At 40.2% G+C, this 20,533-nt stretch overlaps 2 protein-coding genes across 3 annotated transcripts; both read left to right on the forward strand.

The window, feature by feature from the left end:
* Positions 1-768: 768 nt before the first annotated feature.
* Positions 769-5,564, forward strand: LOC127767999 (probable cytokinin riboside 5'-monophosphate phosphoribohydrolase LOGL3). The gene is made up of 7 exons (XM_052293499.1): positions 769-990; positions 2,476-2,573; positions 2,906-2,936; positions 3,936-4,035; positions 4,300-4,370; positions 4,527-4,670; positions 5,142-5,564. Exons 1-7 carry the CDS (start codon positions 865-867, stop codon positions 5,208-5,210), a joined length of 639 nt encoding a protein of 212 aa, XP_052149459.1. The 5' UTR covers positions 769-864; the 3' UTR covers positions 5,211-5,564.
* Positions 5,565-12,075: 6,511 nt separating this feature from the next.
* Positions 12,076-20,190, forward strand: LOC127767957 (homeobox-leucine zipper protein HOX10). Of its 2 annotated transcripts, none has more exons than XM_052293446.1 (19): positions 12,076-12,093; positions 13,026-13,398; positions 13,729-13,888; positions 14,197-14,279; positions 14,378-14,468; positions 14,565-14,660; positions 15,086-15,199; positions 15,303-15,386; positions 15,471-15,626; positions 15,733-15,807; positions 16,147-16,253; positions 16,336-16,519; positions 16,949-17,137; positions 17,350-17,430; positions 17,773-17,904; positions 18,471-18,796; positions 18,912-19,017; positions 19,448-19,597; positions 19,732-20,190. In XM_052293446.1, the coding sequence occupies exons 2-19, from the start codon at positions 13,160-13,162 to the stop codon at positions 19,876-19,878; spliced, it is 2,520 nt and encodes an 839-aa protein (XP_052149406.1). In that variant the 5' UTR covers positions 12,076-12,093; positions 13,026-13,159; the 3' UTR covers positions 19,879-20,190. The 2 variants fall into 2 exon arrangements, with proteins under 2 accessions (XP_052149406.1, XP_052149405.1); XM_052293445.1 differs by lacking the exon at positions 12,076-12,093 and adding an exon at positions 12,142-12,535.
* The last annotated feature ends 343 nt before the right edge of the window (positions 20,191-20,533 follow it).

The raw sequence follows: 20,533 nt of genomic DNA on the forward strand, positions 1-20,533 counted from the left end.
CTAAGATAGCCCCAACACGTACATACACTAATTAACATGGATATTAATTCTTGAAACATTAACAAACTGTTTACCTGCACGTTATGTACTCGCTTTCTAGAGAGGCCCCAGCAGAGAGAGCAAAACAGTCGATCTGGAGAGCTGTGGATGAGGTCACTGTACCGGCGAATTAAGAGCGTGCCTGCCAGCTTGTTTGGTAAAGACAGGAGGAAACCATATGTACGTATCAACGCCAGAGAGGTGGGGATGGAAGACCAGAAATTATAACAGTAACAAATAATCATCTGTTCCTACTGTTTTCAGGTCAAAGGGTTGCCCATATGAAGCACATGTTTCAGTGTTCCTATCCTTATTCTTGCCAAACAAAACAAAAATGATAAGATCAGATCAGCTGACCAAAACAAACAAGTAGATGCTAGTAGTATTTAACTACAAGAATGAAAAGGTGAACACCACTACTTACGTAGCTTGTTGCTAATTAGGCGTCAAGTTGTTGTATTTAATTTACCTGCATGGATGTTTTCTTTTAGAACACTGTTGCTCGCTATCAGTAGTATGATAATAATAAGATAAATGAGGTGGCTAGCAAGGCTATGGTACCAACAGGCAACGAGCAGCAGAGGCGAATGGGACGTGTGTTTCATCATCAAGCACAAGCTAGCTAGCACTACACTGTTACTGTCCATTCTCCATTCAGGCAGCTAGCGCTGTTGCAAGATAGGTCGCCCGGCCCCAGCCATCCTTTCTTTATATAAACCAGCCAGCCATGGCGCACCCAAACACAAACACAAAGAGAGCAAAACTTAAGCTAGCTCTGGGTGCTGCATTGTCTGCAGTTTACAAAGGTAGATCAATTAGAGGAGAATGAGGCAGCAGCAGCAGCAGCAGCAGCAGGAGAGCAGGTTCAAGAGGACCTGCGTGTTCTGCGGCAGTAGCCAGGGCAACAAGACCACCTACCGCGATGCCGCCGTCGACCTCGCCAAAGAGCTGGTACACAACTACACTCTCTCATAGCATGCATCTATCTTTAACAGCATATCATGAATCTCTCTCTTTAGTTTTGTTTAGATTGCGGTTCCTTTCCATAATTACACCTCAAAGCAGGAAGCAAAGGTTTATAATTAATTAATATAGGCGTGGAACTTTAATAAATTGTGATCATATATATGCCGGTGAAAGATAGCCTGTTTTGCCATGTTTGATATACTAGTTAACTTCTATCTATGAAAGTTAACTAGTATATTAAACATGGTAAAACAGGCTATCTTTCACCTGCATATATATAATCACAGTATATATTGTGTTATCAAAATCAAAATTAAAGATCCACGCCTGTGTAGAGGCCGAATTTTATCTATTCATTGTCTAAAAAGATACTCTCCGTTTCAGGTTATAAGATGTTTTGACTTTGATCAAAGTCAAATTGTTTCAAGTTTGACTAAAGTTATAGACAAATATAGTAATATTTATAATACTAAATTAGTTTCATCAAATCAATAATTGAATATATTTTCATAACAAATTTATCTTGGATTGAAAATGTTACTACCTTTTTATATAAACTTGATCAAACTTAATGTAATTTTACTTTGACCAAAGTTAAAACGTCTTATAACCTTAAACGGAGGGAGTATATTGTACTAGTTAACTACAAACTATCGGTTACCACTTACTAACGGATACGGTAACGGGAACAGCTCAACATATCAACAAAGTTTTAAGAGTTGGTAAAACTTATTCGGTTTCATCCGTTTTTATTCGGTTACTGCCAGGTAGTGGTAACCCCATCCATATTGGATAAGGAAACCTGCTTCCAATAGATCGACACGATACCCTCGTCCCCTTTTCTATTCAATTGGACTACATGGCTGCTTTACATCCATCATCACTTTTTTTTTTTTGAAAACTACTCTCTCTGTCCCATAATATAAGAAATTTTAAAGGGATTTAACATATTCACAATGGATCTAGATAGGCTCTATGTCTAGATTTACCGTACTAGAATATGTCACATCCTTTCAAAATCTCTTATATTATAGGACGGGGGAGAATTATGCACTACTAATCAAGAGACTAGATTGTGGCAACGTGTTCGAACATCCAGTCCGGTGGTACAGTAAGAAACACTACAATGGTACTGGTTGTATTCGACAGTGAAATTCAGACGTTTATAGTATTTCGCATGCCTCCCTTTGTTTTTTTTTTCCTTCATCGAAAGAAAAAGGAAACAGAGGGACAGGTCTACGTTCTGTTCTGCAAAGGAGTACTAGTACGTATCAAGACAAGTACAGCAGCATGTACAGAGATTTTGTCATGTCAGAAAATGGCAACGCCCATGCGTTCCTCTGCATCTCCTGTCTGCATGTGTATCCCCAAGTTTTATGGGAACAGGAGAACGCTGCCCCATTGTTGCCTCTGCAACGAATTTGCTGCTGCACTGCACGATGATGAGGAGGAGTTGTTGTTTCCGTGCAGGTCGCGAGGGGCATTGACCTTGTGTATGGCGGCGGCAGCATTGGCCTCATGGGCCTCGTCTCCCAGGCCGTCTACGACGGTGGCAGACATGTCATTGGGTACACACTCTCTTCTTCTTCTTCCTCTTTCCATCTTTAATTTCCCTGGCCTCTGAATTTCAATCCACCACGACAGTCAAGCTTCAGGTTCTATGTTAAAGGCCACTGATGGTATTGCGTCATGCCATAGCTTCTATGTTAAAATACTCTACGCATGATATTTTGTCAGTTTAGCTTAGGTTTGATGCACAGTTAATTAATTAAGTCTGATTGAAGAGTATTTTTATTATATTACTCCCGTAGTACGTCCATTAATATTGATGCAAGTATATGCCAGTACAAGGAAGTGCTCACTCTGTTGTTTCATGCTCTTGTCTTCCATGCGCGTGCAGGGTCATTCCCAAGACTCTCATGACCCCCGAGGTATGAATTGCACATCTCCCCTACTGCTATTCTACTTCACAAGTGAAATTATTACTGTAAATTACTATCATATACTAGTTTTAACACCAATCACCACCAGTATATGCTCCTTTTAAGTTTCAATCATGGCAATGCACTGACACTTGATAGTTTTCAATTGTGTTACTACTAGGCCCCAGGGCTAGTTGACACTCTTATCAGATATATAGCAGTAATCCTTGAGCACTTGAATCGATCGAGTGTCTCCTGGGAAACAGGCACTGCTTAGAAAAACAACAGTTTAATCTAATCACCTGGATGGGATGGAGTATAGTCGTACTTGTAGTCGATTGCGCGCCTGCGGCACAAATCCAAACCCGGGCGTGAGTATAAACTAGAGGAGCACTTCAGCTTTGCAGATGATTCCTCAAAGACATGCTTCCCTTGGAAGTCGAGGCAACGTTTGTCTGTCTCTATAGCCTTCTCCTCAAAAGAATGTTCTTGTTTGCTACTCCTACTACAACTCCATCCATGAAGTTTTAGAAGCAGGAATGCAGGCATGAGGCATCCTAGATGACCTTGATTGATGAGGCAGAGGGCATTGATCTCTGCAGCTACCTGCATCAGCCCATCATGTATTACTTGATGGCTCATGCAACAGCTCAATCCTGCTTGCACATGGTTGTTGCATTTCAGTAATTTCTCATTTGCACTTGCTCACAGCCATATGTACTGTGAATCTGTACTATTTTTCCTTCTTGCCACGTGCATGATAGGAGTAATGTCAACGGTAATTAATTGGCATCAATGTGTACTTCCCTGGCTCAGCAGTGTGGTACGACTAGGAGTTTTTGCCTCACAATGGTTAAGAGACAATGCATGATGCATCATATATAGTCATAGCATTGTAATATACTTTTAGCCACCTGCAAAAAAATAGTTTTAGTAGTAGTGAATTAACCAGTAATCTTTAAGTAATACTGAAGGGGATATATGGATGGATGTTGTTGCTATCTGCAGATAATCGGAGAGACAGTAGGGGAGGTGAGGCCAGTGTCCGACATGCACCAGAGGAAGGCTGAGATGGCGAGGCAGTCTGATGCATTCATAGCCCTGCCCGGTGAGCCCTGCATAGCCTTTGCATTTCATAACTGTGCATTTGCATTCCATTTCCGAATTTTGTCAGGTCAAGGCGCCAGCAAGATCTCCACGGCTAGTACTGCCTCTTAATAAATCCTCTAGTAATAGTACTGCGTGTGTCAGACAAGTAATAACACGCCAAGTGGCAACGTGGCACCCTTGTTTACTTACGGTATTACTGTACTACTGATCTTCTGTTGTTTAGAGTACCACAAACTAACTAGTATGTTGCAAAACAATTCAGGAGGATACGGAACGCTGGAAGAGCTGCTTGAAGTCATCACATGGGCGCAATTAGGCATCCATCATAAACCGGTATAATTCAGTGCATTAATCGCTATATATAATTAAGTACACTCGCTTCTCTCTGAAACTAGCTTTCTACCATATTATCCATTTCATCTTAATTCAGTGCTAATGATTTCTGACAGAGAGCTTTATTCTTTTCCTGATGAACCATGCATCTTTCAGGTTGGGCTGCTGAACGTTGATGGGTACTACAACTCCCTGCTCACATTCATCGACCAAGCCGTGGAAGAAGGCTTCATCAGCCCCAGTGCTCGCCGCATCATCGTGTCGGCTCCAACGGCACAAGAACTCATGGACAAGCTTGAGGTAGTCTAAATTAACAGCTCATGCAAAGTTTCTTTTTTTTTTTAACTACTTCCTCTATCCCAAAATATAATGTTTATAAGTTAACGGTCTTCGACGTAAAACTTTAACTATTGCTTTCATCCATGATATATATCGACAACAACAAAATTAACATAATATGAAAATACTTTTTTTCGAGAATACGCATAATTACGTATCTTTGTATTAAGATTGGAAAACGAAAATGCTTTTAAATGCAAATTTAGTGATATAACTATGCGTGGCACTGAACATATACAGTGTTGGTTTTATTACTGGTCAAAAATTTACAAAGGTTGAATTCTCTTAAAACAAGGATCTCCATCTCTATTATGACTTGCTTTTAATTGCTCTGTGCACAACTGACTGTATCTCCATCTCTCTATATATATTATGACTTGCTTTTAATTGCTCTCTGTGCACAACTGACTGTAGATCCATCTATTTATGCAGGAATACGTCCCTTACCATGATAGGGTTGCGTCTGGGCTGAACTGGGAGACTGGTCATCTAGGGTTCTAAGCTGTTGCAGCGAGCTTAATTAAGCTTAAATGAATTGAAGAAAGGCGAACCATCGAGCAGCCATCAACATTAAGCATTGCTTGTTAATTGTGCTCGATCTATGTAGTAGTAGCTAGTTAACCAGTCTAGATTGTCTTGTTTTTTTTTTCTCCTACGAAGCATGGAGTTTGTCATCTCAGTTTGGGTAAGAAAAACTAGTAGCACCTAATCAGCCATATATCGATGTTCAAGATCCAGTAACTGGGAATTAATTGACACTAAACCAAGTGTCAAAGATTGACCTGATCTGGTTACTGCATCATAAGTTTTAAGAATGTTGCAAGTTGTTGATTGAAACACTCTTAGTTTTGGAGATGTAAGCCGTTTCTATTTCCATTTCCATTATTTGATCGGTGTTATTATACACACTGATACATATTGAACGAAAGCAAAAGAGGCCCATAACATTATTTAGAAAGTGTTATGGGCTTGACATTAAAATGGATCGGTCCGACTTCCGCCATTATTTCAATTCGGCCCATTAATCGCAAACGGGAAAATGGGCCATTAACAGATTCGTGTTGCCACGATGATATACCGACATTGTTGCGCCTCAATTGGAACAGAAAAATTATGGTAAAATAGAAATTTATTTAAGCATATATTTTTTCCCGACCGTTTACATCCCTGGAATCCGCTGTAATTCCTGCAAAGCACCGTCATTACACTCAAAATTTGTTCGTCCGGCTTCAGCATAAATTTATCTTACTTTCTACACTCAAAAGTTTGGTATTCCACTTCCCTTGCTTTTCAGATGTGCACTTTGGTTTCTCAAAGGGTATATTTTTGAATAAAATGGTCATCGCGACACTTGGATATAGGAGGAAAGGGTTATGGATGCATAATGCAATTGATCCTTAGTCCTAATTTGTCATCGCATACACGATGGATTGTTTTCCAGCTGCTTGCACCAACTTGCATTGCCACTTGCCTTTCACTTGAACAACTTACTGCTTCATGTTATGTGACTTCCTACTTTACATTTTTTCGGGGAAGACCTGACTTCTTGACATTATTATTGCACTATGTTCTCAATGAACCTAATTCATGTATTTTTCTATTTCAGATGATGAGAAAGTTCCTGTCATAAAAAAAGATGGTGAGCAAGTTGATAAAGTCACTGTCCTGGGATTTACCCTTGGGTTAATCAAACGCCGTTTGTGGCAGATTTATGTTTTCCAGTCTCAAAGATCTTTTCTCCGTCAACCTCTTACATCAATCTCGCTTACTTTGTTTCAGTTGATTGTGTTTGCGAGACAATCAAAGGCTGATTGCAAAATGTGCCAACCCTAATTCTGATGTTGTTGTACATCCCAGATCAGAAAAATTCCAGTGTGGGCAGCAAAAGGACGGCAAATTCGCATACGTACAGCAAATGCTAATTTAATAGTATGATAATACTAATTTGTTGGTACTGATCTCAAATCAGATAAACAAGACAGGTTATGATATACTGAAATTGCTGCGTCCCAATTCGAACAGAGCTTGTTCAGGAGGCCTGCACCGGGGTGGGAAAAAGAAATTATTGATCAGTTTTTAACTGGGCTTTCTTCTAATGTTTTTAATGATTTATTATATTTTTTTCTGTCATTTGAGACTTTCTTTTGTTAGCAAGTTAAGGAGTTGAACTGAGCCAAGGTGAAAACAACTTTAGTTCAAAATTTAATAATTCTCATTTTAAAAAGAAAAACTAGATCAATCAGAGAATTTTTAACCGAGCCACCTAGTTGGCTAAACAATCTTTTTTCCCCCATCCGCGAGCTCAGCTAACTAGTTCATCTGGCTAAACTAAAATATTAGTATCATTTCAATGAAAGCATCAAAGAGTGAAATGAAAGCATGAAATCATTTCAATTTCAGTCCTATCTTGACAATTTCGGTTTGCATGGACTCTCCTACAGTCAAAGTTGAGGGTAATGCTAAGCTGAACACCTGCTGTCGATCTGCAAAGCCCAAATTAACTTAATTCAGGGTAAGCTGTGTTCATGTCGCTGATCACATGTTAGACTACTGGCCTGTACCATGTAATAACTGTACTCTGTATATTGGCATGAGATTGTTTGTTCTGCATTGATTGATTACAATGCAAAGCTAGTGAGTCCAAACGAGCCACCGATGATCACAGATTCACAGGCAGGCAGCTCTGCCTCTGCTGCTGCTACTGCTACTGACCGTCAGATGATTTCCAGATCCGGCAAGCTATCAGCTTAGCTGGCATGGAAGCACGAAGCGGTGATAGTAGTACCAAGACTTTAATGGTGCTACCGTAGGAGTCCTATTATTACTCGTACTGCAACTGGGATTAATTTCGGTGTTCTGATTTGCAGATAATCATTCAGTCGTTGAATCTTGCCCGTCTGCCCCCCTGCCCTCTTGCCAACTTGCCATGATATGTGGTTTGAAATTTGAAGCCATTGTTTTTAGAAAATGGTATTATAGATATAGCCTTACGCTTCAACGATTAATTAATTAATCAACCAGTACTAATATATGCAACTACTACAAGCAAATTAGAACAACAAAAACGAGTTCCTGCCGTCTTAAGGTGCTTGTTTTACTGTCATTGATTTGGTATTTCATCCATCCTACGATAAAGCAACTAGAATAGTACCGTATGATATAACCTATTATAGTAAATTTGGACAGACCCATATAGTAGCATAATAAATCTAGACATACCGTTATCGCATATTCATTGTATCCGTTGTTCCATACTTTTATTTTGGGTTTTGTGTACTTTGCTTAATTAACCGCGCACGATGTACTACGCTACTAGTTGCAATATGCCACTCGGCCACGCATGCACCTATATATATTTATGTATCTACTACAGGCGTGTGGAGAAATCAAAGGTTATATATGTTTCACATGCAATGGATTATATATTTAATTACTGCGGAATAGTATTACTAATAGTAAGTGGAAAGATGATGTTATCTGAATATAGAAGAAGTTGATGACAAAGAAAATGTAGTGTGTAGAAGTGTTTCTTGAAGAAGAATGGAATGATGGAGAAAAGCGACATCGGGATCGATTATCAACATGGATCATGGAAAGGAGGTAACATGCAATTGCAGATGCAGCAGCTGAGGCAGGGGAATGTTTGTAGTTTTGTCTCCAAAACCAAAGAGAAGCTAGAGTAGAGTGTGCAAAGCACAAAGCATGACATGCCCGCACTTTCCGCTCCATCCCTGCTTAAACAATTGACGACTAACAAGCATACCACAAGTTAATTGCATTTCATTAACCCATACTGAACTACTCATGCTAATAAACTAGCACTAGCAGGTATAATTATTTATACTACATCTCACTCCCTATTTATAAAGGAAGTCGTTTAGAATAATATTCAAGTCAAACCTTAAAAATATAAATCATGAATAGCTATCAAGTTGTTGAGTTTGAAAATGTAAAAAATATATGAATAGATTTGTCTTGAAAAATACTTTCATAAAAGCATACATATATCACTTTTGAATAAATATTTTTTATAGAAACAAGAAGTCAAAGTTGTGTTTTGGAGATCGTGTCGCTTTCCAGAAACGAAGGGAGTACATGTTTTAAAACAAAATGACGGTGTCGAGGTTCACAGACGTCAATGCCACACTATATATTACTACTAATTTATCTACATATTGGTAGTAGTATTTGTTTAGGAAAAGAGGAAGAGAAGAGAAGATGCACGCATGTGCAGCTTGGAAGTTGGTAGTAGAGGCAATGGAAATATTATGCATACGACACGTGGGCGGCCTTCTTTTCTCGCGTGTGCATGCATGCGTACAACGTAAGATTACCCCTTTTTTTTTTCCTTTTCCTAATCTTACGCACGCACGCATGTGCACCACCAGCTTAGGAGTATTATACTTTCTTAATTAGTCGGCCTGTTAATTTTTCTCACACACTACAAGTATTTTCCTCCTATTCTTCATCTTCACCTGGCACACAAATCATTATTCAGCTGCTAGCTAGCAGAAACACAGTCCGCTTAAGGTGTGTTTAGTTCACACTAAAAATAGAAGTTTGGTTAAAATTGAAATGATGTGATGAAAAAGTTAAAAATTTATATGTGTAAAAATGTTTTGATGTGATGAAAAAGTTGAAAGTTTGAAGGTCATAATTATATCTTCCCAGGCCGGCTGCAGGTTGACATAATAATACAAAAACAAGACTACTACTAGTATGTGAAAAGCATGTGCAGCAATACTTTACGTCTTTGCTTGGAGATAAATACTCACATATATACAATCTCTGTTTTTCTTTCTTTCCCTTTCACCTTTGCAATTTACTCTATACAGGGAGTAGCTAGTTATCGTCAAATGCAGCAACCATTGGGGAGGTAACAAATACTCCTAGATGAAAGAAAATTGGAAAGATTGTGGAGGAAGCAAAGCAAAGCAGAACAGATGAACACTGGAGCAGAGCAATCGGACCCATTCAGCAAAGGAAAGGTAAAATTCTACTCCTTTTTCTCTGCATCTGCATGCCCTACCATGTAATGTCGTCTGTCTGTCTGTCTCTCTCTCTCTCTATGCGTCTCCGGCCGGCCTCTTCCAAATCCAGACTCCCAGTGTCATCGCATGCTTCCTTTGCTTCTCATTTACCACTCCATCTCTACACTCTCTAGCTACTCCTCACAAGTAGCTAGCTAGCGTGATGTGTTCATTGAGGCTGTGTTTAGTTTCTGAAATTGGGAAAAAGTTTGAAAAAAGTTGGTAGTTTGAAAAAAAAAAAGTTAGGATTTATGTATGTAATATGATGAAAAGTTAGAAGTTTGAGGAAAGTTTGGTGTGAACTAACAGGACCTGAGACTACTACCTTAATTAACTTGCATATCAAATTTTGGATAAGGGATTATCTACATAATGGCAAAAACAATACACCATCCATTAGCGAAGAAAATAAAGGAAGTACTGAACACTTATTTCTACTCTACTCCGTATTGGCGACATTTTGTCTCCGCTGTTGGCCTATGTGGAATTCACCAATTGCAAGTTTCAGCATGTATATAGCCCCCTAGCTGACCAATCCTAGCTAGTCTTTGCGGGAGTGATTGACAAGAACAACGCATAATTAATCAATCGTTAAATAACTAGTACTACTAATACTAACCAGGGTTGTCAGACTTGGCTAAGGCATGTTTAGTTCACCCCCAACTCCCAACTTCCCGTTACATTATATCACATCAAAAACTTTCCTACACATATAAACTTCTAATTTATTTTTTTCAAACTCTCAACTTTCCCCGAACTTCCAATTTTTATTCAAGAACTAAACACACCCTAAGTAAGCTGGAATTCCCAGCCTTAAACATGTATTCAGACATATTATGCTTTCTCAGTAAAGCTTTACTGAGCGGTAGCCTCTTGATCTAAAATACTCCTACTAACCAGGGTGTCGTTTAATCGTTGGTATACGACTGGAGAATAATACACATGAAATTGAGTGGAGTACGATACGCATGCATGTGCGTATATAAACTGGGCAGCAAAATACTACTATGACCGTGCGAAACAGTGACAGGTGCGTATGTACGTATACAAGCTGATCCGATCGAGTGATGTAGAAAAGCATCAGCGAGCGAGGTGCAAATTAAAGCCATAGAGACATTAGCTTTGCTTAGACGAAACACCAAGGTAGTAGCTAGCTAAGTATCCATCACCCGCTACAACTGGTATTCCTCCTTAAGGGGTTCGTAAGAATTCCAAATCAGAGGAATATAAAAATTAAATGATTAGAATGTCACACTCATTTCATTCATTACGATTTTTAATTTCTAAGAGGTCTCACATCATGCTAAGAATCATATGGAATTAATTAACTTGTAAGACTATAATCCTTAGAAATTTTAATTCATTCCTATAAAACGAATAATGCATATATAAAAAATTCTAAACCGAATGAGCCTAAAAGTAAATTAAATTATACTACTATCAGTCGTACTTAGCACTGCTATAACTATTTAGTGGAGGAGTAATTAGTTTTACTAACCTGGTGGCTTTAAGAACAAATAAAGACGGAAAAGGCGCTGTTTGGGGGCAAGCGAATTGAAGCGACCGACAGTTGTTGGACATCCGCCCGTGTACTACTACTGTGAACTTAGTACAACGGTGAAAACGGTGCTCCCCACGGGGTAAAACGGTGAAAAGAAAAGAAGAAGAGAAAAAGCTCTTCTGGCGTGGTTTAGTTTTTAATTTTTTCTTGTAAATTTTTAACTTTTTTATTACATTTAGACCGTGTTTACTTTCTTTTACCTTCTAACTTTCCATTACATTACATCACATCTAAAATTTTTCTACACACATAAACTTCTAATTTTTTTCAAACTATCAACTTTCTCCAAACTTTCAACTTCTTTCAGAAACTAACACACAGCCTAAAACTTTCCTACACACAAACTTCCAACTTTTCCATCACATCATTTCATTTTCAATCAAACTTTTGTCTTTTCACAAACATAAACCCTCTATTTCTCTTTTTCACCGCGCGTATACGAATCTACGGTGCACCGAGTCCACCGCAGGATGCGGCGAGGGGCATATCGGTAAATCCAGGCGCCCCTGGGAACGCGCGTCCATTTCAGCGGCCGGGGGGGTGGGGGTGGGGCCCACGGCGTCAGGTGGGCCTAGCCCCCCGCAAATTCAATTGGCCGAAAACGCCAGGCCCAACCCACGCGCGGCGGGCCCCACCCCCTCCCTCTCCCTGACACGTGGGGCCCGCACCCACCCACCCACCCCCACGCACAACACAAATGGCGCCAACGCCGTCGTCGTCCTCTTCCTCCTCGCTCTCCCCCAATCTCCATGGTGGTGGTGGTGGTGGTCAGGTGGTGGGGGAGAAGCTAGGAGTACGTATTACTACTGGCTCTCCGCCTCGCCATTGGCACAGTAGAGTAGAGGAGGTGGAGCAGTGCATGCGCGTGCTGTGCTTTCTCTCTCTCTCTCTCTCTCTCCATCCACGTCTCTGTCTGTCTCCGCTTTAAAGCTGTCACCTTTTCCCATCTCTCTCTCCCGTGCTGCTCTCCCTTCTCCTCTCCTCAATTACCACGCCGCAGCCGCAGCCGCAGCCGCAGCCCCCCAACCCTAGCTAGTACGGCGGGCGACCTGAGGGGGTAGCTGCCTACCTCTACCTGCTATCTCCGTTCGATCCGGCTCGGGCTCGTGCTGCTGGGGGCGGGGGCAATCAATCGGCGAGCTCGGTGATCCATGGCCGTGGCTGTGGGGTGGCTGTGAGGGTGCCCCCGGCGGCGCTCCCCTCCGCGCCTGCCGGCGAGGGGGCTCGGACTGAAGGTCGCCACCCTCTGCCGCCCCACCCATGCTCCCTCCGCGCGCGATCTAAGCTAGGCCTAATCTAGGGTTCCTGATTGCTTTTCCATTTTCGCCCGGACGGACCAACAAACTACTATCTATCTTCTCCTGCTGCTTCTCGTGCTGCTCCTGCTTTTTTTTTTATTTTTAATTCATCTCATTTCCGGGTTACTCTCCATTTATCATCTACTCCGTACTACTATTGGCAACCCATTTTTCCTCTCTTTTTTTTTTTGAGAATTTTGTGGGCGAATTCGAGTAACCTTTACTCCCCCCATTCTAGGAATCGGTTTCTTTTAGCATAGCTTTGTTTTTTTTTTCCTCTCCCGCTTTCTTAGTTAATCAACTTTACCATATCTGTTGCGTGCACTTCAATCCCTGCCATTTGTATTCTTCCACTAGATTTTGATGCTCAAACGATTGTTTTCACCAAATGCTGAGTCAAAAGAACTCTCCTTTTCTTTTTCCCCAGGGATCTAGGCGAGCTGAAAATTGAAGTGCAGGCAAGGAGATAAGAGCAGCGTCCAAATTGTGAGTACTTCATTAGCAGGAGGTAGTGGTTGTGCTTGCTTGGCTCCTTTGCAATTTGGCTTTGGCGAGGTAGCAATGGCTGCGGCAGTGGCAATGCGAGGGAGTAGCAGTGATGGAGGTGGCTATGATAAGGTTTCCGGGATGGACTCCGGTAAATATGTGCGCTACACGCCTGAGCAGGTGGAGGCGCTTGAGCGGGTGTACGCCGATTGCCCCAAGCCAACCTCCTCCCGCAGGCAGCAACTGCTGCGTGAGTGCCCCATACTTGCTAACATCGAGCCGAAGCAGATCAAGGTCTGGTTCCAGAACAGAAGGTAATGATAATAGAATTGAATCTTTCTACGTTTGTTCTCTGTGACAAAAACTTGTTATGGCAGTTTTCCCTGATTGTTTCATCTGTCACCTGAAATAACATTTCGTTAGTTTCCTTCTGGGGACGCTATGGTTCTAAAATGCTGCATTGATGTTGTGATGATGAGCGATATTTTGATATGAGGGGAGCTGCAATGCCAATTGTTTATCATTCCATTTGTTTGCGCACCAGCAAAATGTAGTATATTACTTTAGCTGATGGCTCTACATGTATATGGTTTTTTCGTTTTTCATGTTCGCTGAAGTGGATACTTGTGCTTGTGTTGCTCTAGGTGCCGGGATAAGCAGCGGAAGGAGTCTTCACGGCTTCAGGCTGTCAACAGGAAATTGACGGCAATGAACAAGCTTCTTATGGAAGAGAATGAACGACTCCAGAAGCAGGTCTCCCAATTGGTTCATGAGAATGCCCACATGCGACAGCAGCTGCAGAATGTAAGCTCTTGATGTGCTGGTGCTGATGTTGTCCCCCATGCATAAACATGTTCTCACTGAAATGTTATCTATTCTTTGTGCATTTTGTTATACGCATGGCATGTGCGGGGATGTGTTGTTCTGTACTGTATATTGTAGATTAGTATAACTTTAAAATTTGATGTATGTGTAGCTATACCAACTGGGGCCATATGCGTCAGTTCCTTTAGAATTGATATATGAATTAATCCTCAGAATGTCCATGAGATCGCTAGATTTCTCTACTTTTACCTTGTTTTTCACTGATAACACCACTTGCTTGGGTGCAGACTCCGCTGGCAAATGATACAAGCTGTGAATCAAATGTGACTACCCCTCAAAACCCTTTAAGGGATGCAAGTAACCCCTCTGGGTAAGTAAATAGTTCTGAGTGACTCAGATAGAATTATTGTTGGATGGACTTGCTCTTTCGATATCATGCTATCTTAACTGGCTTTTATCTTGTTCTAGGCTCCTTTCAATTGCAGAGGAGACCTTGACAGAGTTCCTCTCAAAGGCTACTGGTACAGCTATTGATTGGGTCCAGATGCCTGGGATGAAGGTTCCATGCTAGCACTGTTTGTTTTCTTGTTCTGTGATTTCTGCTAAGAGGTTTTTACTTGAAGTGCTTACTACCCTTTTGTTTTCATGATGTAAGCCTGGTCCGGATTCGGTTGGTATTGTGGCCATTTCACATGGTTGCCGTGGTGTTGCTGCCCGTGCCTGTGGTTTGGTGAACCTAGAACCAACAAAAGTAAGTGTTGTAGCTATTTGGGTACATGGGTTTGGTATTTTTATGTTACCTCAGTATTCCCTGTCTGTATGTTTTCTGAAGCATCTATTTTGGGTGATAGCAAGCCTATCCACCAGTCACTTAGTTTTCTTTGTGTGCAAATGGTTAGAAACCTACTACCTCCATCCCAAAATATAGCCAAAAGTTGCTATATCAAAAATCCTATCAGAAGTGCCTCCTGAACACATTGCTGCCGAGTGTGGAATTAAGACACACTGTAATTCACTGTAATAAATACTAAACTTTGAAGATGTCACTTTAGAGGTCTAATGATTTCATGTCTGCCAACTGTTATCATCAAATTTAATCATGAAGATAAGCAGATATCTTGCTTTTTTGTTACTTTATTCAGGAGATTTTGTGTCTCATAGAACTTTGTTACATAGGTGGTAGAGATATTGAAAGATCGTCCATCTTGGTTCCGTGATTGTCGAAACCTGGAAGTCTTTACAATGATTCCAGCAGGAAATGGAGGAACGGTTGAACTTGTCTACACACAGGTGAACACTGTTTCATTTTACATTGTATAATGGTATATCCTCAGTCTTCTCTATCAATGCATGTGCTTCTGCCATGAACATTATTACTTGTTTTTGCTTACAGTTGTATGCTCCAACAACTTTAGTTCCTGCACGAGATTTTTGGACGATACGGTACACAACCACAATGGAAGATGGCAGTCTTGTGGTATGTATGAACATGAACACTGTTTTCACCCCACAATGAGTCTCAATGTGATGTTACCCTTGCTAATATTCCTCCATCTCCAAGGTCTGTGAGAGATCTTTAAGTGGTTCAGGGGGCGGTCCAAGTGCTGCCTCTGCTCAGCAATATGTGAGAGCGGAAATGCTTCCAAGTGGATACCTGGTTCGCCCATGTGAAGGTGGGGGATCAATTGTGCACATAGTGGACCATCTGGATCTTGAGGTATTTTTCACACTTTTGTACAGTTGAACCATGTTTTTTATCCTTTGATGTAGGACCATTTTTGTATCCTGTCAAACTAATAATACAATTTGGTTTAATCTTTCAGGCATGGAGTGTTCCTGAGGTGCTTCGGCCACTCTATGAATCTTCAAGGGTAGTCGCTCAGAAAATGACTACTGCGGTAAGCTGTCGTGAAATGATATTCAGCTCAAATTTCATTGATATGATTACAAGTTCATCATTTCAAGTGAAACTCGTTTTTAATGAACATCAAGTTTCATAACATTGGATTTTTTTTAGAAAAAATAAAATAAAAATCCAATATTATGAAATTTGAAGAGTTCAAGCTAATGATAAAGTTTGCGTTTTGGATAAAGCTTATAATATTGGATATGTGGTGAAAATGATTTATATGGGTTGGTACAACTAATGATAAAATTTGCCTTTTGGATATGTTGAACAGTTCATTTTCTGCAATCTACTTTATACTAACCTTTTATTGTCTATCCTATATATCAAGGCACTCCGGCACATCAGACAAATTGCTCAAGAAACAAGTGGGGAAGTGGTGTATGCCTTGGGGAGGCAACCAGCAGTGCTACGGACTTTTAGTCAAGGGCTGAGCAGGTGATTTTTTTATAAATTATTACTCAGCAATTAATATTTTTTTCACCTGTTTAATCTAACACCAATATTATGCTTTTCTTAGAGGCTTTAACGATGCCATTAGTGGTTTCAATGATGATGGGTGGTCTATAATGGGCGGAGACGGTGTTGAAGATGTAGTTATTGCTTGCAACTCAACTAAGAAAATTAGGAGTAGCAGCAATGCTGGCATCGCCTTTGGAGCCCCCGGAGGTATTATATGTGCTAAGGCATCAATGTTACTGCAGGTAAGGGTAATCATTATCAGCTCATTAGGGTGCAGATGACCCCTCTGTATGTAGCGTCATTTTCCAAGGAAGGGAAAATTTTTTTTTTTAGTGATTCAACATATGCAAGCACATAAATAAATTGCTCGGCTGTATTAACATTTGATAGTGAGATCCTAATGAGATTTTTGATGTTTTGCCTGGTCCTACACCTGATGATAATTTGTTTGATTTATTTCATTACTTTCTTTTTTGCGGAGAGACTTATTTCATAAATAAAACTGCTGCCATCGCTGGTGTGAATATAAAAGCAGTGTCACAAAAGTTTTTTCCTCAGAGACATTGAACACACAGAACGAGTTCTTTGGAACTAGATTTCCATGTTCAAAACTTGTAGCTGTTAAATCATGTTAATCCATACGTCTTATTTTTCCTTCTTTGGTATTTCAGAGTGTTCCTCCAGCAGTACTGGTTCGATTTCTGAGGGAGCATAGATCTGAATGGGCCGATTACAATATTGATGCATATTTGGCTTCAACTCTGAAAACAAGTGCATGTTCACTTCCTGGGTTGCGACCCATGAGATTTTCTGGGAGCCAAATCATCATTCCACTTGCTCACACAGTCGAGAATGAGGAGGTATATTTTCCTGAATATGGGGAAGTCTGTTTTTTGTGCGCTTGTTACTGTTGAACTGATTTGAGGAATGGTTATAGTAAACTGCTTATTTTCATTCTTGCTGATCTGTTTACATTGTCATAGTGGATAGTGACTATCTAGTTATTTCCATTGTCGGACATAGTTTTGTTATTATTGATTTATTTTCATTAACTTGAAAAAAAAACGAGCAGATTCTTGAAGTTGTTCGCCTTGAGGGTCAACCTCTTACTCATGATGAAGCTCTTCTTTCAAGGAATATCCACCTGCTTCAGGTAAGACACTAAGTGCCATTGCTATGTCTTTTGTCTGCGTATGTACTGTGTTGCTTCTCAATTGAGAAAACTAGTAGCTTTTAATACATGTAATTTCTTGCTTAATATGTTGATCATTGTATTTATTCGTGAGCATCTTTGGCTCTATTTCATATTATCAAATTATTGTAGAGTTAAATATGCTGTGTAACAACTAACAACCCATAAGCCTATCCTTATCTGGGCATATTAAGTTTGTTACTACACCCTTTTTTTCCCCTTCGAAGTACAGTCAAAGATGCAAAGCTTTTTATGAGGCTTGTAAATATTCCAGTTTGCTAATATACCCTTTATCTTTTGCAGCTCTGCACTGGAATAGATGAGAAGTCTGTGGGATCCTCCTTTCAGCTTGTCTTTGCACCGATTGATGATTTCCCAGATGAAACTCCATTGATTTCTTCTGGCTTCCGTGTTATACCACTTGATATGAAAACAGTTAAGCGCTGCCAAATTCCAAATTACATTATCCATTACCCTTTTGACTGTTCCCTAGATCCATATGTGCTTTATTTGCTGTTGCGATAATCTGTGATGAGTCGTGGATATCTTTTAGCTTTTCTAGGAACCTCAGTTTTATTCATTTGTTCAGTGAGTTAACCCTGGCCAATTTTAACTCTTCATAAACAATTGTTTTGGTTGTCCTAAGACAAATAATCTCTTGGAAATGTTTCATTTATTCTCCCCTCTAGTCCGCTTTAAATGTTCCAGCTCTGTCCACAGAGACCCCCCAAAAAAAAGCTATTTTGTAAACTCCCGTTAAATTCAGTAAAAAAAAAAAGAACTGTTAAATTGGTTATTTGCATCTTGATTGTATCACCAGTTAGAACTAATAGAGGCATTTGGTTTCAAATATTCCCTTGGAAAAATAAAGCAAGTATGTATGAACCAAGCTTGCTAAAATGTTATCCTTTTTGAACCAGAGGTAGTACTATATTTTTGGTCGGCTGCCACTAAATTTTTAGGCTCTGTGCCCAAAAGTTTAACCGTCACATTTCATGCAGGATGGTGCATCCTCTGGTAGGACATTAGATTTGGCATCTAGTCTTGAAGTAGGTTCAGCAACAGCTCAAGCCTCCGGAGATGCATCTGCAGATGATTGTAACTTGCGATCTGTTCTGACGATCGCTTTTCAATTCCCTTATGAGTTGCATCTCCAAGACAGTGTTGCAGCTATGGCTCGCCAATATGTCCGTAGCATTGTTTCTGCTGTGCAAAGAGTGTCAATGGCTATCTCTCCCTCTCAAACTGGTCTAAATGCCGGACAGAGGATAATCTCTGGTTTCCCTGAAGCAGCAACCCTTGCTCGATGGGTTTGCCAGAGCTACCAGTAAGTGTACTCGTAGTTTCTTCCTGTGCAGTAGTGATGATATTTAATAAGAATAAATTTGATAGTTTTCCATGTTGGTTGCAAGCTGACAAAATATTATTATGCCATCGTTCAGTTACCATCTAGGGGTAGAGTTACTTAGTCAATCAGATGGAGATGCAGAACAATTGTTGAAGATGCTATGGCATTACCAAGATGCTATTTTGTGCTGCTCATTCAAGGTATCTGATGAATTCAACTCGATCAATGTTCCATCATTTGATCTAATCTCATTTAGTCTATTAAGTACTATTACAGATCACTCGATCAATGTTTACCCATGTACTCTAAAACTTATCGCTTGTCCAGCTGACCTACAATCTTTTCATGCATTTTTCAATCTAACAAAAACTGGCTCTGTTAATAATAACCTAATAGTTAGAAAGGACTGGATCTGTTAATAATGACCTAGTAATAGTTACTAGTACTTAGTACAGACCTAAAGAGTGCTTAGACCCTCAAACGTGTTTTCTACAGGGTGACTTTGCTATATTTTTCCCTTTGAGTAAATGCTCTCAATTTTTTGTAAGGTTTACACTTTTGACACTAATGCGATCATCGGACCACAATATTTGCTATCTTGTATGACAGAAATGTTTTGGTTTCTTTCAGGAAAAACCGGTGTTTACATTTGCCAACAAAGCAGGACTGGACATGCTAGAAACTTCCCTTGTCGCCTTACAGGACCTCACATTGGACAGGATCTTTGATGAGCCTGGAAAAGAAGCATTGTTCTCAAACATTCCCAAATTGATGGAACAGGTAGAAACTCCTTTTTGCTTAACTCACACCCTTAAGTGCATCAGAATTCAGAAATCGTTGGGTTGAAATAAATTAAAATTATGTTACATTGCTTACCAAATTGTTTTTTTTTTTTTGCCTGTTTTGTGTTTTAGGGCCATGTCTACCTGCCATCAGGCGTGTGCATGTCAGGAATGGGTCGGCATGTTTCTTTCGATCAGGCCGTGGCTTGGAAAGTGCTTGCCGAGGATAGTAATGTCCACTGCCTGGCCTTCTGTTTCGTCAACTGGTCCTTTGTGTGACCATCCCAAATCCACTGTGAAGTGAAGATTCATTTTTGCTTGTTCAAGACTGTTTTGCACTAGATCTAGACCTGAGAATCTAGTAGTATTTGCGAAATTTCTCGCTTATGTAAATGTAATCTCGCTCCCATTCCATCAAGTACCCAAGTACAAGGCAGTGGCCAAGTGGTTTTAGTTGTAGGGGCTCGGAGCAATCCTGACGGTAAGGTACTTGGGTTCCTTCCAGCAATGTAAAATCGGATCCTGTAGGGCGTCGAAAACTGCATTGGCATTGGCAAGATTCTTCGAAATGCAGACCAAATTTAGCTAGTACATCGTAACTATGGCATTAGCCATTTGGCTATTGGGTTTTTCGCTAGCGAGATGAAACTTGTGCACGAGTACGAGACTGAACTAGACTGGCCGAAACATTCAGCGACAGGAATTCTGATTCAGAAACGAACTATCAGGGTAGCAAACAAGGCCACAATGGAGGATAAAAGGCTTGGGCTCGCTAAAAGGCCACAATTATTCAGTTAGCCTTGATCATGAGTAAAATACCTGTGCAATACTTAAACTTGAGAGAAGATATTACATAGGTCCGTACAATTGAAAATTGCACATCTAAATCCATCATCTTAATTTAATGAATCAAGCCGGTTCAAACCACGTTTGA

Source organism: Oryza glaberrima, chromosome 3 (genome assembly GCF_000147395.1).
Source record: "Oryza glaberrima chromosome 3, OglaRS2, whole genome shotgun sequence".
Lineage (NCBI taxonomy): Eukaryota > Viridiplantae > Streptophyta > Magnoliopsida > Poales > Poaceae > Oryza > Oryza glaberrima.

Bases quoted from the DNA above. Each gene is read 5' to 3' on its own strand.
- LOC127767957 (XM_052293446.1), top strand. From the start codon at position 13,160: ATGGCTGCGGCAGTGGCAATGCGAGGGAGTAGCAGTGATGGAGGTGGC. The intron at 13,889-14,196 runs GTAAGCTCTTGA...GCTTGGGTGCAG, and splicing joins TGCGACAGCAGCTGCAGAAT to ACTCCGCTGGCAAATGATAC. The intron at 15,808-16,146 runs GTAAGCTGTCGT...CTATATATCAAG, and splicing joins CTCAGAAAATGACTACTGCG to GCACTCCGGCACATCAGACA.
- LOC127767999 (XM_052293499.1), top strand. From the start codon at position 865: ATGAGGCAGCAGCAGCAGCAGCAGCAGCAGGAGAGCAGGTTCAAGAGG. The intron at 991-2,475 runs GTACACAACTAC...GTTTCCGTGCAG, and splicing joins TCGACCTCGCCAAAGAGCTG to GTCGCGAGGGGCATTGACCT. The intron at 2,937-3,935 runs GTATGAATTGCA...TGCTATCTGCAG, and splicing joins AGACTCTCATGACCCCCGAG to ATAATCGGAGAGACAGTAGG.